This window comes from Chinchilla lanigera, unplaced genomic scaffold, assembly GCF_000276665.1.
Source record: "Chinchilla lanigera isolate Chin_1 unplaced genomic scaffold, ChiLan1.0 scaffold00082, whole genome shotgun sequence".
NCBI classification, from domain to species: domain Eukaryota; kingdom Metazoa; phylum Chordata; class Mammalia; order Rodentia; family Chinchillidae; genus Chinchilla; species Chinchilla lanigera.
Window position 1 is genome coordinate 8,845,262 of NW_004955483.1, and position 18,201 is coordinate 8,863,462.

Consider the following 18,201-nt stretch of genomic DNA (forward strand, 5'->3'; position numbering starts at 1 on the left):
TAGCCATTTGAGAAATGCAAATTAAAACAACACTGAGATTCCATCTCACCCCAGAAAGAATGGCTATCATCAAGAAATCAACCAATAACAAATGCTGGAGAGGCTGTGGGGAAAAAGGAATCTTTCTCCCCTGTTGGGTCTGTAGACTGGTATTCTTTTTTAACATCACCCTCTTTTGTTTCCTTGACTCTTTGATTTTTCTTTATTAATTAATTTTACCTGTTTTTCCACAAAATATTAGATACTTCTTAGCATTAACAATCTAATATTTCTACACTTTATTAAATTCTTCCTTAGTCCTTCAATATTTATTCCTTTTTTTTTTTTACACTGGCCTCATAACTTTTACCTTAAATAAGGTCCCTGGTTTCTGACAGTTCTGTTCTTAAACACATCTGAATTAAAAAGGCTTTCTCTGTGACACTGAGCAACTGTATTTCTTCTGTACTTCCCAAAAGAAGAACAAGATATAATCTTAAGCTCTATTCTGGATATATTTATATTTTCAAAAATATTTTAGAATTCTTTTTCACAGTGAATGAGGAATGGATTATGATTCAAAAGCATTAGCCTTTCTCAGCTTGATAATGAGTTTGAGAACTTTGTGTATAGGTTTGTTGAAATTTCCAGGATACCCCCTGGAAATATCTGAAGGGCTCTGTAAAGCATGAAAGTCAACCCCACACTCAGGCACACACCCAGGTCAACCCCACACCCAGGTAGAATCTGGCACGGAGATTTCTGAAAGTTCCGCAAGTGACTCTAATGTACAGTCAGGCTAAGAACCATGACATCAGGCAATAAAATAAAGAGCTGTGTTGCTGCTCCGGCCTGCTGCAAACCTCTCCCAAGTCATTGGGACATTTGCCTTAATATTAAAGTCAAGTGGGGGGGGGGAGAAAAAGGAATTGTGGCATTCTTGAAATCTGTCACATTTAAATCCTTTTGAGAATATCTGAACTATGCTACTAATGACAATTTTACTTCTATATAGTATGAAAATGCTTTGCGTGTAACTCACTGAATAATGTGTTGAAAGTCAAGCCCATAGTTAACATTAACAGATATATTTCTTTTACAATGTAGTTTATGTTAACTAGCCTGTGGGCTCCTTTGCAAGGTGTAAATCAGAAGTTATTCATCTTTGTCCTTTTTCTTTTTTGGTGGTGGTGGGGGGTACCAGGAATCAAACTCAGGACCTTGCACTTGCCAGGCAGGCTCTTGTGCTGCTGAGCTACATCCCTGGCCCTCATCTTTGTTAACTGAATCACTGGGATACATTTTAATGGTGTTCCTACTGACATCAGTAGGAAGGTGTCCATAGTATTTCCAGTAAGGAAGTATTGCTTAGTCATTAAATGTCTTGTGACCCATCCTCCTCCATTTAGTCTGCTCTCCTGCTTTTGGACACATCTGCTTTTCTTCTGTCCCCCTGAGACTCATAGCTGGAAAAAAAACAAAACAAAACAAAGCAAAAAAACTTCTCCTCCCTCATATTAAAGACTTGTGCTTCTAGTATATTCAAATATGATCAGGTACTCCAAAATATCTTGGCTCATGAAAATGTTGGACAAATGTAAATTGTCATTTTGATGATGGTATTAGCCTTTCCATTATCTGATTATTTTTACCTTTTCCTTTCTCCCACCTCTTCTTATTATTGGCAGCCTGACAATATAAGCTTTGGCAATCTTTTTTCCCCAAATACTTTCTCTACAACTTCCTTTTTTACTCTTAAGAAATAATGAATCTTTGTATTTTTTAATTGACTATTTCCCCTAAAACACAGGGAGAGGTAATAATTATAGAACTTCAGATGTGATTTCTCATCTCTATCCCCTCATTTGTTTCTCTTCTTTTCCATTCATTTCCCCAAGGCTCCTTTTCATTGTTGCTTTTTCATTTCACCTGCTCTCTTCTGGATGTGTTCTAAGAGCTGGGGGTATTAGGGAGCCTCAGTTTAAAAGCAAACAGCAAAACATGCTGTCACCTTCAGAACTTGGTATGAAACTTATTCTTAAAAATTTAGATCCCTAGACTTCATCAAAACAAGTTAAAATCAGAGTGAAAAATATTACACTGTGGAAAACAATGACAGATTGATCAAGATGAATCAACAATAACAACAAAACCGTATAATGATTTGTAGAACTGTATTTGTTGCCTCATGTTTGCTTCTAGTGTGTGTGTATAAATATATAAGTATATCTGTTGTAGCTTTGGCAGTGAAGCCTATTTTCTTATCAGATAAATAAAAATTCAGTTGTATATTCCAAAAGTTACTGAATAATAAAAAACACTGAAAGAATGAAAGTATATATTATTCAATGGAGCTTACTGTGTCTCAAATTTAGTAAAAGCCAACCTATGATTTATTGGATTCATTCATAATTCATGAGGAGAGCAATACTTGAATCCATAGAGAATGAAGGTGTGCCAGGTGTGAAAGAATTTATGGAAGAAAATACTGGCTTAGATAAATGCTGTCATCTGTACAGTATGTCCCATATGCTGGGAATAATGACTTATGATCAATCATATTCTGTTCTTAATTTTAATTATAAGCTAATGTTAATCACAAAATTACTTGCCATAACATCATATGATTCTCCATTTCTAAATACTCTGGTGTGGCTTTGTATTATTCCTTGAACAATTAGTTCCTCCAGAATGTCTGATGACTTTTGTCGCTCTCTGTTCTCTAGGGGTTGCAGTTTATTGATTAATCCATTGGTCACTGGATCTTCTAAGGGAAAAGAAAGAAGAAAGGGAAATTGAAAACAATGTTTTTTTATCAATCACATGGCTTACAAATCACACTACTCACTTAAATCTTAGTCTTAATTTTAGTGTTTGCGTCTGTTATGAAACTTAGTAACTTTTAAATTCAAATTCTTACTGTTGTTATGGAGGAAGCATATCAACATAATACATTCTTCATTTAGCAGGTCTCATTAACATAACAAAAGTCTTTCACATGCTGCTATGTACTACTTTTTTGTTGTAACAACACTTCTACACTTGGGGACGATGATGAGTTTGTCTGCTAATTATGAAGCTAACCTACAGCTAAGACTCAGACATTCTTGTGACTCCTATGAGTTACAGTTTGGTTTCTATGCTTTGTATACAAAGGATAAACAGCACGATGTTGCCAAGAGACAGCTAGTTCTGCAACTCTGCGTGTACAATTATACCATCTGCTAAATCTACAGCAGTAAAACGATGCATTTTTTATTTTTTATTTTTTTGGTTTTTCTCCGGTACCGGGAACCGAACTCATGACTTTGCGCTTGCCAGGCAGGCGCTTTGCTGCTGAGCTAAATCCCCAGCCCCTAAACGATGCATTTTTGAAAAGTCTTTGAGCTAAATCAGAACTAGAGGTACAATGGTATCAGCTAAATTTTTAGGAGTGAGTTTAAAAGGGAGCAGGGAAACATCAGTAGGAGACCCTTTATAAACTGTAGTCATGAGAGAACACTTCATTACAAATTGCCCAGTTATATAAATTATCAAATAAGCAGTCACATTTATCATCACATGATAACATAAAGGGTGCTGGCTGGTTGGTCTGGAGACAGCTTTGCTTTTCCTGTTCAAATTGCTGCAAGGTGGAGTCCTCAGGAATGGACTCTCCTCTATTTTGTCATCATCAGAAAGTTGGGAGAGTCACTGAGTTCACTGCATTTAATGGATGGAATTGTTTAATGAGAAAGTCTAACCCCAAAGATGACAAAGACAACTTCCATCAATTTGGGCCAGGAAGGAAGACAACACACCCACAGACATGCGCACCCACAAATCAGGTATATCTCCCTTCAGAATATTAATCTACCTGTTACCAAAGATTTCTGTAACCATAACAAATAACTCCAACAAATTGCCTGCCATCTCATATCTTTTCAGGACCTGCTCTTCTGGCCACATAGATGTTTGAAATAAAACCAATTCTCATTTTAAAGTGCTCTATGCAGACTTTGGTCTGCGGTAAACTAGATCATCCAGGCAGATGAACTAGAAACTTGAAACCGTGGAGAAAAATTCAATGAATGATCAGAGGTGAATCTGCTTTAAGGAATTAGAATGATTTTTAAATTGTTGTTAGAAGGTAGACCTTCTGGGAGGATCAAAGCAATAACTATTACTGCTTAGTGAGTACTTAAGGTACCTAACCTAGACTAAGGTCTTTACATACTGTATCACATCTAATTCAAACATAACTCTGCCAAAGATATCATTATCTTGATTTTATCAACACTAATGTAGGCTAATAACTTGCTCAAGGGACCTGATTTGCAAGTATGTAAATGAGGACTGATTCTAAGTCTGTTTCAACATCCATGTTCTCACCAAATGTGTCATGTAAATGTTTACACTCCTGAGCCCAGGGTCTCTATTCTAGCATGTTTCTAAAAGGGATATCATGTGTGACATCTGCCACTAACATCATAAAATTATTGTAACTACTCTGATTCATTGTTTTCTAAGTCCAGTAAAGTATCTGGTGTGATAGTAAAAGGAGCTTACCTAAGTAGAGATTCCTGGAATATCATAACCATTTAACCTCATTTTCATGGAACAATGGAGAATATTGGGGAATGTTTAAAAATAACATCTTGCTGCTGTTTATTATAAAAGTAATACATGATTCCCATAGTAAATTTAGAAAATGTACACAAGAACAAAAAGTAAGATTAAAATGCCTACATGCTCACTTCCCAGATATTATCAATGTTAAATATAAATGTTTATTTTAAAAATTTTAATTTGGATTTAATTTATTTCAAAATTTGGCATCATACTATATAGATGATTTTGTTTCCTATACTTACCTTAGCTTTTTATTATGTCATGAGAAATTCTGTAGAAGTGTAAAAAGTGAAATTATAGTAGAAAATATGGGTGAAATCACCTTAACCTTGGTATAGGGAAAAGCCTTTTCATTTTCTCAAAACCCAAATGTATTAAAAGATTAATAAACTTTACTACACTAAAAATAAAAACTTTTACAAGGCATACAAAACATCAGAGGTAGATATCCTGTACTTCAAAATGTAGGTACTAAAAAGTACAATATCATTTTTCATACTCTCATCAAAAATATGTGACCTGAACCAAACTTTGAAAGCCCAGACAAACCCAGATTGAGGAAGATTCTACAAAATAAATGGCCTGTACTCCTCAAATATACCAAGGCCTTAAAAATCAAAGAAAAGCTGAGGGTGGTTCAGATTAAAGGAGACTAAAGGCACATGATAAATGAATTAAGCATGTGATATAGGATTAGATTCTGAATCATAAATCACTTTACAAAGGTCTTCTGTGATGCAATTGACAACATTTGAATAGGGTCTATAAATGAGCCAATAGTACTGCATCAATGGTAATTTCCTGATTTTTATTCTTTACAGAGATTGCGCAAAGAATATCCTTGTCTTTAAGAAATACACACTGACTTATTTAGAAGTAAAGTCACATTAAATGTACAACTAATTCTCAGAAAAAATAGAGACACTTGCGTTTGAGGGGTTATGATCATGCAGTTGTGGTTACATATTGACATTGCAGGAATCTGGATGAACGAATATAGATACTGGATTGTTTTTTGCATTTCCAATTTTTTTATTGAATCTGATATTAAAAATAAAAAGTTGTTTTCCTTTTAAAGAAAATACAGATAGGTCTAGACTTAATGATGGTTTGACTTAAAGTATTTTGGCTTTAAAATGGTGTGAAAATCATATGTATCCAGTAGAAACTATACTTTGAGTTTAGGATTTGGATCCCCCTCCAAAAAATGGACCAATCTTGTCTTGGGTGCTGGATAGTGGCAGTGTCTACAGCTCCCGGTCAGCTCTATCATTAGAAGGAGAAATGACCAATACTCTACAGCGTGCTGTGCAGCTGAGCTACAGTAGGATATTCCATAAGTTACATGTTGCCAATTCATTTTTGACTTACCATATTTCAGTTGATGCTCATCAGGACATAACCCCATCATAAGTAAATCAAGGACCATTTGTACTTGGGAAATGTTAGTGTTAGATTACTAATGGTTCACATCATTTACTTATGTAATGAAGGCCTAAGGCTAAATTCTAATATTTTAAACATAAGAACCTTCCCATTTAAAGTACCTTCTGGTCCACAAAGCAGTGATAAAAGGCCATCAAATATATATTATGTAATACCTTTGCAGAAATGATATTTTGTATAGATCAATACAAACAGGAGTTTTTACCTGAATTTACTTTTTTATTTCTGTGGCTAGGAGATGGAGAACTCTCTGGAATGGTTCCAGGTAAACTTCCCATCAGGACTTGAGGCTTCAGACACTCTGAACTGTCTACAGTATCCTGGGGAGGTTCCCCTTGGGCCTGGGGACTGCAGTCCGCCCTTGCAGGCATCACCCTTACGTCAGCCTGTGAAAAGGGACAAGCTTGGTGAAAATCCACATTTCCTGTGGGAGTGAGAACAATGCCCCAGGGTCTGCTTTGTAAACAGTTGGCAACTGGTGACTGTGGTAGGTTGGAGAGCATCCAGAGGTCTGCAGCTGTTACGTGGTATGGCAAACCTGCCTAGCAGGTGTGATAAAGTCAATGTTCCAAGTGGCAAGATTGTCCTGACTTCTCCAGTTGCCCAAGTGTTAGAAAAGAGTGAAAGATGGTGTGAGGATGGGAGAAGGGAAGGACTGAAGACCCTTTAGCACTGGAGTTGGAGATGGAGAAAAGGGCCATGAGCTAAGGAGTGTGAAGCACACAGCTCTAGAAGCTGGAAAAGGACAGAAAAAGGTTCACACCTTTGAGTTTCTGTACTGAGTTTGATTAGTTTGCATTTCTGACTTCCAGAAGACATCTGTGTTGTTTTAAGTCCCTGAGTTAGTGTTAAGTTTTAGAAATAGGAGTAGGAAACTAATATAGTTCTACTAATTCATATTAGTGTCTAATAGGCATCAGTCAGATACAAGCTACTATCTTAAGATTTCTAGAGGATACCAAGATAAACAAGCCCATGGTCATCAAAAATAAAAGTAGAGATACTACTTTTCTTTTCTTTTTTTTTTTTGTCTTTTTGAGACAGGGTCTCGCTATGCAGTTCAGGCTGGCCTTGAGCTCACTTTGTAGCACAGGCTGGTCTTGAACTCACAATGATCCTCCTGCCTCAGCCTCCAGAGTGCTGAGATTACAGGCATGTGCCACCATGCCTGGCTGAGGTACTACTATATAAGAAGTATTTTCAAAAAGGAAAATATATTGATTTTTCAGATTTTAGTAATACAGATTCACTATAAAAGTAATTAAAAATATAGAAGGAAACTGTGATAGTCACTATAGTAGTGAGTTATTCAGTGAAACATTAACATGTGTTGCCATGAAAGTATTTCATATATGTGTGTGATATCTACAATCAATTTACTTTAAGTGTAAGAGGACTATCTTTGATCATTTGGTTCTCATTCAATCAATTGAAAGGCTTCAAGGATAGACCTGAGGTCCTACTGTGGAAGAAGACATTTTTCGTGAACTATAGCTTCATCTCCAGCCTATTCTTTCTGATCACATGCCCAATTCTATGGATTTTGAACTTGCCTGGCCAGTCCATGATTGCACAAGCCATTTCCCTGCAATACATTAATCTCTCAAGCCATCTATCCATCTCTCCATCCATCCAGCCATCTATTCATCCATCCATCCATCCATCCATCCATCCATCCATCCATAAATCTATCCATCTATCCTCCTGGATCTGTTCCTTTGGTAGAATCCTAACTGGCACAGAAACATAGCTAATAATGAGTACCACTACTTAGATGGAAGCACTATCAACATCTTAGTTATCACCTCCTACATGTATTTGCTCATAAAAATAACATTTAAAAATAAGTTGAAACTGGCCAAGAATCCCATGGAAAGATCTTCAATATCATTAGTTATTAAGTAAATAAAAATCAAAATCATAATGAGATACTTCACATGCACTAGGATGACTACAGTGAAAAAAAACACACACAATAATAAGCATTGGTGAGGGTGTGGAGAAATTGGAGTCCTCATGAACTATTGCTTTGGAAATGCAAGATGGTGCAGCTGCTTTGGAAAATAATTTTAGAGTTTCCCAAAAACTTTAACCATAGTAACTGTGTGATTTGAAAATTCAGTCCCAGGTATATACCAAACAAAATGAAATTATGTGTTCACCCCCAAAACTTGAATCTAAAAGTTCATAATTCATAACATTCAAAAAGTGGAAACAACTGAAATGTCCATCAATTGATGAATAGATAAATAAAATGTGGTACAGTCATATAAAGGCATATTATTTGAAAATAAAAAATTAATGATACATATACAACATAGATAACTATGATAAGTGATAGAAGCCAGTCATAAAGGCCATTCATACTCACAGTGGAAAAATTTATCGATTTAGTAGCTGACTGAGTCTAAGGGAGGTGTACACTGATGAAAATAATAATTGCTTATTTCTTTTAGAGGGGACAAAAGTGTTCTAAAATTATATTGAGGTATTGGTTTTCAATTGTATGTTTTAAATGGGTGAATTGTATGGTACGTGAATTATGTTTCAATTAGGCTGATTTAAAAAAATAAGATAGCTCAATCATGATACTATATTTGGTAACACTTTTTTCCCCAGTAATAATATATCAGAGACAATTACCTATTGTATCATGTTTAGGTCTGTCTCATTTTGTCTAACGTTGAGGAGTAGAAAATAAGTTCATGGTAGTTCACTTTGTAACCCTACCACAATTTATTTAAGCCACTACTAAGTTATTTCTAACTTTTCAATATTGTAAACATTCCTAAGATAATAATATTTGTGCATATACTTCCTTGTGAATCTATTTACTGGTTTAATGAGAAGAATTCCTAAGATGTAGGAGGATATGCTGGTTCAGAGGCTATGCACACTTTCTAAAATACTCTATGTGTTCTCAGACGGCCCTGCATAAATACTGCACCATTTAAAAAAATTCCACATTATCTCTTTAAGGGTGTTTGTTTTTACAGACCACAGTTGCGTTACTTATAAAGCTAGCCTGTAACATAGTACATCACTGACATCACAGTACTGGCCCATGTGAAACTTTTCATAGTTCCTAACAAAAGAAGAAATTCAAAAATGTAATGAGTTTCTTCAACTTGACTCAATGTAAAGCATTGTGATTTGTTTGGAGGATAAGTATATTTTAAATATTAATCTGTTCATATCCCTCTACCATGTCCCTCTCTCCCAGGGTTGGTGCTTCTTTCACTCACGTGTTTTAGTTTCCCCACCTCATTTCAATGGATGCTATCAACTTTTCCTCCTCCGAAGACATATGCACCTGAGGAAGCTTCCTCAGTATCCCCAGAAGAGGTAAGAACATAAGCATCTTCCTTGCATATTACCTTCAGCCTCACACTCTTTGCCGCCCAGTCTTGTGGTCCTGGGATACAAGTTTCCTGCGGGCAAGGAGAAAGGACTTTCTAGACAGAGGGACAAGCATACAGTCAGGTGTATGAAACTGTGTTATGTGCCAGGAACTTGAGTGATTCCAGTGTTGGGGAAACAGATTGAGACAGAGGTGGGAAAAGGAAGGCTTTTGTTACAAGGAAAGGAGATACATTGTTTTGAATTCAACAGGAATTTTGTTTCTTTGAAGAATTTTTACTCACAAAAGTGAAATAAAACCATCATGTATGTTTTCAAGAAAGATTACTTGTGGGTTAGTGTAATTATGGGAGTAGAAGAAAGAAAAAAGGAACAGAACAGAGTTGACCAGGGAGGATTATTGCTATCACCCAGCATAAACTAGGACCCTGGCTGTGAAGACAAGGGAAGGAGGGAGGTCCTGAAATATTCAGAAAAAACATAAAGGACCACTCAGAGATTCAGTTGGAGCAGTGAGGATCCCTTCTGGCTTTGAAATTGTGACTCTAAAAATTGACAGAGACCAAGAAACTCTAACAATTGTACACAGTTACAAAAATATAAGCACATTTGGCCACTTTCTGGAATTGTGTCCCGCTGACAGGAAAGCCAACTCTAAAATTTGAAGTTCCTTGGAGGCCAAGTAGAAATCCAGTGGATAGGGGCAGGTCATGCTCAGGACCTCATAATTCTATTAAGGCCTCTAATATGTTCCCAGGGAAGATCTACAGAGCTCCTTATTGTGTTTATGTAAAATGATCACTCCACTAAACTTACATTGTTCTGTGGGATAATTAGATCTATGGCTCATGATGATGTAGAAAATATGACAACCAACCAACTAAACACAGAAACAAACAAAAATTCAATAGATCTGAAATACGTCAGCACAAGGAGAAAGCCTGAAAGCATCATGCTCTTTTCTCTATCTTCACTTTTCTTCATAGACATCACTGTCCAAGCAGTCCTTGCAGAGTAGGTAAACCCAGAAAAATGTCTTTATATATAACATAGCTCCTGTCACATACAATATATGATGTGCATATGTGTACATATAATAAAGCAAAAAGAGAGCCTATCTGATGTTTTTTATTTGAAGGGCTCACAATTCACAGTGAAAATAAAGTGCAAAGCATGTTAAGCATTCTTCGCCTTAGTCTCGAACTATTGAAAGCCAGTGTGTGGGGTGTCAGTAAGACAAGTAGTTTCACAAGTTCATTTTGTTTTGCAGATTCATCGTTTTTGGAGACCAGCAAAGCAGTGAGTTCCACATAGGGACTAATTTTGTCACTTAATTTTGTCACATTTCCAAGTGGAGATCCTGGAAAATGTAATTGACTTAATAACAACAGTAGCAGTAGCAGCAGCAGCAGCAGCAGCAGCAGCAGCAGCAATAACAACAAAATGCTCACAATGGAACTGAAGGCAAAATTGAATGTTTTCAGTGGATTGTTTTTCACAAAGACATTCCACAAATGACAAGTTGAAATGAACTTAAACACCACAACTTGAATGACCTCACAATTACTTCATCAAGTGCTGCTATATAGTCACTTGAATCCAGATCTTAGCAAGGAGCTCTGCCCACTTGTGCTGAGTGATAGTCTGCTGTCAGCTGACAAAACAGTGTTTTAGCATCAAGTAACATGTACTAGCCTTAGGGACAGAAACTTAAGGCTCTTCTTTTTTGAAAAATATAGCACTCTCTCAACTATCTTATCAAAGTGCAGCACATTCTGGGAATTTAAACTCAATTTCATAATTTAGCTTTGAGAATAGACATAGTTCAAAGACCAGAGATATTGCCAGTTTAATTAAAATCTATGCCACTCAGAGATATAACCAATCATGTTTTTGTTCCATTGATAAAGGCAGAATTTGTATTTTCACACCAAAAGGAAGACTATCTGCATTATCTGAGAATGGTACCGAGGGTCTGGGTGAGGAAATGGGTGGGAGACTTTATTTTTTCCTTGAGATGATGCTGTAGAAATACAAATCCAACGTGTTTCTACATGTGCTATCAATTTTATTTTGAACTTTGGTGCTCTAAGCATAACATTTTTTCAATTTTAGACAGAGTTAAATTATGAACTCCAAGATAAGTCATGCATAAAAACTATCAGCATTCCCAAAATAGGCATTGCTTCTAACTATAGACAGGTGTTCCTTGTTTGTGTTTTGTGAATTTTTGGAAAAAATTTTTGGTCTACAGGTATTACATGTATTCTACAGCTTTTGGAAAACATATTTGCCAAACAGTTAGGAGATAATTTGTTGAGGCTCCCCAGAGCTGAAAGCTTCTTAAGTCAAATTATTAGCAGATGCATTTTATAAATATATTTGTCTATAGACATATAGGAAGATTTTTGTTCTTTAAAATTTGATTTTTTTTGCAGTTTACTTCTAGTAAATGCAATAAGAAATAGCAACTCTAAAAACAGTGATAACTGTTTAAAAAGCTAAACATTAAAAAGTAATTTAGCCCTTTGTACAGACAATAAGTAAGAATTTTCTTATTAAAGAAAAACTGGGAACAATTTTTGGAGGGCACCTACTGCAATTGAACCTTCCGCTATTTAAAATAGGCAAGGAAACTTGAGTTATTCGTATAAAAGAATGGCACTTCTCCAAGTAGGAACATTTCCTGTGCTTTTCTTCTTATACATTATTTTATTGTTGTGTCTTCTTGCCACTTTAGTCTAAGGTGAAGGTGAAGAGCAAGTCTGTATTCAATTCTCAAGAAGTTTAATTCAGAATATTTTTAAATTGTGCTGCTAAGAAACATAAATATTTCACCCCGGCAAACATGTTCACCTTATTTTAAGGACATTGCTGAACTTGAAACCCTATGCATTTATAAGAGTAGCAGAAGCATTTCTATTCTTACAGCTATAGAGTGTTTAATTAATTATAATCATACCCTTCCTAGATCGGATTTCCAAAGTCAAGTGCTTTGGGTCATGAAAAGAGAAGATATACTCATGGGTTGACTTTGAGTCTATTTTCAGGTTATTTTAATATTGAATTTCCTCCATATAGACTGTCATTGGCCCAGTTATGCTACTAGGAGACAAGAGCACTAAGGAATCCGGGGAGCTGGGAGGGTGCAGGGAGGAGATGCAGTCACTTGGGAAATATTCACTAGTGCCTGGTTTGCAGGAGACAATGCAGTGAGCACTAAAGATATGAGATAAAAAGAGTGTCTGCCCTCAAGGAGGTGACAGCTGAAAATGGGAAGTAAATCTGGAAACAAATAAATATAGGAAAATGGTTTGCAGTCTGATAGGAGAATGCATCAGATGAGCCCTGTCAGAAGAGTATAGGGAAGAGCCTCCCTGAGTCATTTTGAAAGATGAATAGAATTTGACATGTGGCCTTAGAAAAGAGGAAGAAAAAATCTGAAAGAAGAGAAAACAGCAGCTGCAAAGCATGGAGACAGAACTGGAATAGGCCTTAGGAAGAAGCAGTCGGGTCTGTTAGAATATGCTTGCGGGGAGAGACGAAATGGGAGAGGTTGGCAGGAGTCAGGACAGCCGAGAATGGCATGTTAAGCAATTAGGACTTTCTTTTAGAATAGGCAGTAAATAGTAATCATTGTAATAACTTATTTTAAGCTCTTATTGTGTGCCAGGCATGGGTAGGAACCCTTCCCATGAACTGAATTAATGTAATCCTCATGACAACTCTATAAAATAAGTATTGCTATTACCTTTATTTACAGATAAGGAAACTGGGGCACAGAGAGGTTAAAGAATGTGACCAAAGGGGCTGGGGATTTAGCTCAGCGGCAAAAGCACCTGCCTGGCAAGCGCCAGGTCGTGAGTTCGGTTCCTGATACCGGAGAAAAACCAAAAAAAAAAAAAAAAAAGAATGTGACCAAGGCCACACAACTAATAAGTAATGAATCCAGAAATTAAATTTTGGTTGTCATAGTCTCAACCATCAGTTTTGTGCTCCCCTCGGGTTGGTGGCTTTTTTCTAGCACAAGGCTGATACGTTTGCTTTTATTTTAAAGAGGTCACCTTGGAGGGTGTGTGGAAGATTAGACGGGGGGGGGGTGGTGGTGGTGGTGGTGGAAATGGATAAGGAATCCAGGAGAACAAAGAGGAACGTGGGAGGGTGGGGGGTGTAGCTCAATGGCGGGGAGCTCCTCTAGCATGGACTGGGCCCTCAGTTTAATCCCCTAGACTTAGAAAAACATCCAGGCATGCTGATGATTATCCACCTTACCCAGAACATTCCAGAAGAAACCAAGGAGTCCTCCCAGGCCTTTGGAAGGGCCTTCACCTAGAGGGACTTAGTATATACACTCCCGGGACTGTGTTTTAGCACTCTCTTCTGCTTTACAACAACAAAACCATTTTCAGTAATAATCATGAGATCGAACCAATGATCATATCCAGGAAAGAAACCCCAAAGTGTGAAAAATTTCTTCTATTGAAGCCTTACATGAAATCATGCCCAAAATAAATGAATAGGGATAAGAAAAAAAATGTTTATGTGGGAAAAGAATATCAGGGTAATATTGTTAAGTGACGTCAATCTGTTTTTGGAAAAAGGGAGAAAAATATTCTAACATATTAGTGGGGAACAATATCATAGTAACAAAGATGACAAGTATTCCCATGAAGGCCATGAACGTGTCAAGGAAGAGGGGTTTAAGCAAACATCCACCAGGACATAGAGGAGGAGCCTTTAACCCAGAGGCTCTCAAGGGACCCTTCAGGAAAGGTGGCCCTAAGCCCCAGTGTGCCAGGGAAATGTATGAACCATATTCCCTTTCACTTTTTAAAAACAGTATTGAAGACTGAACCCAGGGTCTTTGCATTGAGCTACATCCCCAGCCCTTTTTATATTTTATTTTGAGATAGAATCTGGCTGAGTCACCCAGGCTGGTCTTGAACTTACTAACCTCCTGCCTCAGCCCCCCAGAGCGCTGGGATTACAGAATGCACCATCATCCTGGCTTCCTTTCAGTATGATTGTGGTGGTAAATCATAGGGTCACCCTATGTTTGGGTAACGCCTCCAAAGCAACGAATCCTTAGGGTTCCTAGTTCTGTCTATGGGATCTTGAAGGAAGAAAGGATGGGAAGGAATATGGGGCTTATTTCTATGACAAGCAACTCACCCCGGTCCCAGCCCCTCTAGAAGAACCCCCTCCACGTTTCCAGACTTACAGCGGACACACTTTGCGGGGAAGTGGAGAGTTTTGGAATGAGGCTTGAAAACTAGATTCTGTCCAGTTCCACCGTCACATAAACTATACAGCTTGGAGCAAATCTTTCACCTCTCCGGCCTCCTCCATGGAGTGAGAGGATGCGGCCAGGTGGTTCCGGAGGGCACTCTCAGCTCTACGTGCCAAAGAGCCAATTTCCCAGGAGCTCCCGCTCCAGGTCTGTCCCCAGGCACTCCTACCTCCCCGGATCATCAAACCATCCTCAGGTCTGTGCAGAACGCGCAGTTCCTCTCGCTTTTTCTGCCTCCGCCTCGGGGGCTGTGCCCAACCTTGGCAGGCTCTTTAAACACCAAAAGCTCTCAAAACTGATCTCATGTTCCTCGCTGTTTCTAGGGAGAGTTATGCACACATAGATCACTAGACACTGGCAGAGGGAAGTTGCTCCCACTTCGCTCACCCTGTGACTCGCCCACGAGGCGAACTTGGCGCTTTGGCAGACCCAGTTCCAGCCTACTGCAGCGGCCCCCAAGCACGGGCATGGAGACACTTCCCGAGCAAAAGGTTTCTGTCTGTGTGCGGTTTTATTGCTATCGAGGTTTTACCTTGCATTCATCTTCCCAGCCCCTCCTGGGCGCAGGCGCGCGTCTCCGGTTCTCTGCGCCCTGGGAAGGTCCGCAGCCCATGCCGCGCGCTTCCCTCCTTGCGCTCCGAGCCGGGCACCTTCCGCACCTTCCGCACCTTCTGAAGGTGAAGGCAGTCGCCTGGAACTGTTGTCATAATAAACCACGTCATGCGGACCTGGAATCCGGCAGCGGTGGGACTTTAGTAATGGAAAACTGGAGGACCCGGGCGATCTGAGTCATAGCGAGGATACAGGTGTATCCAGAGCGAGGGACAGGCGGGGCCCGCTGCCTGGGAGAGTTAGTTTTTAAAATACCGGAGTCCAAGCATCCTGCGGGGACCTTCTATTTATTTATTTTTCTCTGCAAGGCACAGTGAGACACGCCTCCAGCCTGGTGCCTTGTCCGCTAGTCCAAACAGCTCGAGCTGTTTTCAGTCGCTAAGGGGATCGTGTAGACAGTGATCGCGCAGCAAGACAGCTGCGCATGACCACTCACCGCAGACCTGGCTAGGGTGCAGAACAGCGCCAGACGGCAGGGTCACAGGGGACCTCAGAGGAGATCGTCACACAAACAGAAAGCCAAATGGGGAGGAAAACCAGACTTGCGGGACCATAAACAGCTCTGCAGCTGCCGAATGGGCCACGCAAATCATTTTTTATGGAAGGTGTGTTTTAGGAGGCGTTAATGCTGTTAGGAGAGCGCGCGTGCACGCATACTTCTCGCAGAGAATTAAAAACGGGGGAACCCATCAAAAAAGACAGGCTAGGAAGACTGTTCAAGTGAGCAAGTCTACCTTTTCTGGGTTTCTTTTTATCTTATTTTTCAATTGTTCAGAAGGAGGTAGCTGAACCGGATTTTAGAGATCTATGGTACCCTTCATGTAACAGGGTGCAAACTCAGGCTCTAAGTTTTTTTCCTGAGATCACAGGGAGGTAGTTATTGAGGAAGGGGTGAGGATGAATCAGGTGGCCTCACTCAGTTTCTCCATGGATCCAGACAAGAAAATACAACTACGGAGGAGTCTTGGAAGTTCTGGATCCTTCCAAGGAACAAATAGCTCTGATGTAAGAAGCTGACCATTTGCTTTATAGCATTTAAACGCATTCCACTCTCTTCCTCCTAATGCTCTTGAAAGATTTTGTCAATTTTCCTTTTACTAAAGTTAAGGAAGAGAAGGTGCCCCACAAGGCAAAGTATTATAATTACGGGACAACAAACATTAAGATTTATGAATGAAAAGTTGAAATCAAGCTAAAGCGGTGTTTGGAAAATATCTTTGACAGTATTGACTCGTGGGCGTAATAAGTCACACTGAATGTTTCAACTGAAAACTGGAAAATTCTCAGCTAGAATAATCCAATGCAAAGGGTAACGATAAAATGTTCTCGGGAAGGTTTAATGGGTGTTTGTAGAGCTGTAAGAGTGAAATACTGCACATCACTTTTTTGTTTTAAGGTTAGCTGAACAGAAATTTGCAGAGAATGAAGTTTGCTGAAATGTGTTACCTGGGTATCTTTTGGAGCTTTCTAGGACAGCATCCAAAGCTTTCACCATCATGAAAATGTCCCATCTCTAGGGCATGCAGGGCCAGCACTTCCTGGATCACTCACAAGAGCAGATTATAAGGAATTTTTTTGTTTGTTTGTTTTTTTTTTTGGTTTTTCTCTGGTACTGGGAACCGAACTCACGACCTTGCGCTTGCCAGGCAGGCGCTTTGCCGCTGAGCTAAATCCCCAGCCCCTATAAGGAATTTTTTGATCCAAAAATTTATAATTAATGTAATTATGTTGAAAGCAAAGGTAATAAGTATAACTGCATCTTGAGTAGCAAAGGTGTAGACCACCTGTTAATACTGAATCTTTACTTCAAAAGGCAGAAAGTAAAAAATAAAAGCAAAAAACAAACAGAAGGGAAGGAAGGAGAAAGTAATGAGGAGGAAAATGAAGAAGAATCTGTTAGTTAATTAAATATAGAAGAAAAGAAACACTGGCCCCATTTTATCATGGGATCTTTGGCTTGGGAAGATCTTTATGCAAAAAAATTACAGTTAGGAGCCATGACGCTTCACCGCCTCTGTGTCCCTGCAGTATGGTGCACTTGTGTATCAGGCAGCGTGGTTGCGTGGAGTGAGGGGTTTTCAAATTCCACATGGAAAACTTTCAGATTTCAGTTCAGACTGAGCTTTTGGAGGAAGTGGAAAAACCACACAGAGAAATCAGTTCTGATCCCATCCTCAGTTCATTGACTTTATTCTTCTTATGAATAGACATTCTTCTTTTTCATAACATTCTCCTTAGGCATAGGAAAACTGTATGCTTTCATCCCCACTGGCTAATTCTTATGTGATATTAACATCTTGAGTGCTCGCTGAGAGGAAAGCTGATGGCTGTGCTGTTGTTTCTATTTTCAGTCCATTAAGAAAGCAAGGGTTTGAAAACTGTGACCCGTGGTCCACTCTGGCCCCCTGCTTGCCTTTATGTGACACATGAGCTGAGAATGAACATCATGTTTTTAAATGGTGGAAAAAATCAAAAGAGGCATATGACTTGATGATTTGTAAAAATTCCATGAAATTCAAATTTTACTGGCTGTAAATACAGTTTTACTGGAACACAGACCCTCTGATTTGTTTATGTATTACCTCTGATTGCTCTTGCACTATCACTGACAGAATTGAGTAGCTCTGACAGAGATCATATGGCCCGCAGAGCTTAAAATATTTATTATTTAACCTTTCACGGAAAACATTTGCGGAGCGCTGATTTTAAATGATCAAGCAATTCCAAGAAGGGTGTTAAACCCCTACATGGGACCGAAACCACCTGAAAGAGGTTGTGCTGCTTCCAGAAGGGGAAAGAGACCTCCTGAGAATAACTGCCCCACGCTGGGATTTACCTCATTAAGCAGCAGACCTCCCAGGCCTGTAAAACATTTTAAGTGGCTTCATCCAGCTGCTCCAACC

General features: G+C 38.8%; 1 protein-coding gene across 4 annotated transcripts in view; it reads right to left on the reverse strand.

Moving 5' to 3' along the window:
- Stmnd1 (stathmin domain containing 1) overlaps positions 1 to 15,655 on the reverse strand; it is a 24,961-nt gene extending 9,306 nt beyond the window's left edge. Inside the window, exons 1-4 of one of the 4 annotated variants that reach the window (XM_005403409.2) lie at positions 15,219 to 15,655; positions 9,414 to 9,467; positions 6,242 to 6,422; positions 2,592 to 2,746 (exon numbers count right to left, since the gene is read on the reverse strand). In XM_005403409.2, the coding sequence (XP_005403466.1) occupies positions 2,592 to 2,746; positions 6,242 to 6,422; positions 9,414 to 9,467; positions 15,219 to 15,299 (471 nt within the window). In that variant the 5' untranslated portion in view covers positions 15,300 to 15,655. Of the gene's footprint in view, positions 1 to 2,591; positions 2,747 to 6,241; positions 6,423 to 9,413; positions 9,468 to 14,617; positions 14,822 to 14,855; positions 14,998 to 15,218 lie in introns of those variants that run through there. The other 3 variants (XM_005403410.2, XM_005403413.2, XM_005403412.2) reach the window with 3 other exon arrangements.
- Between the last annotated feature and the right edge of the window lie 2,546 nt (positions 15,656 to 18,201).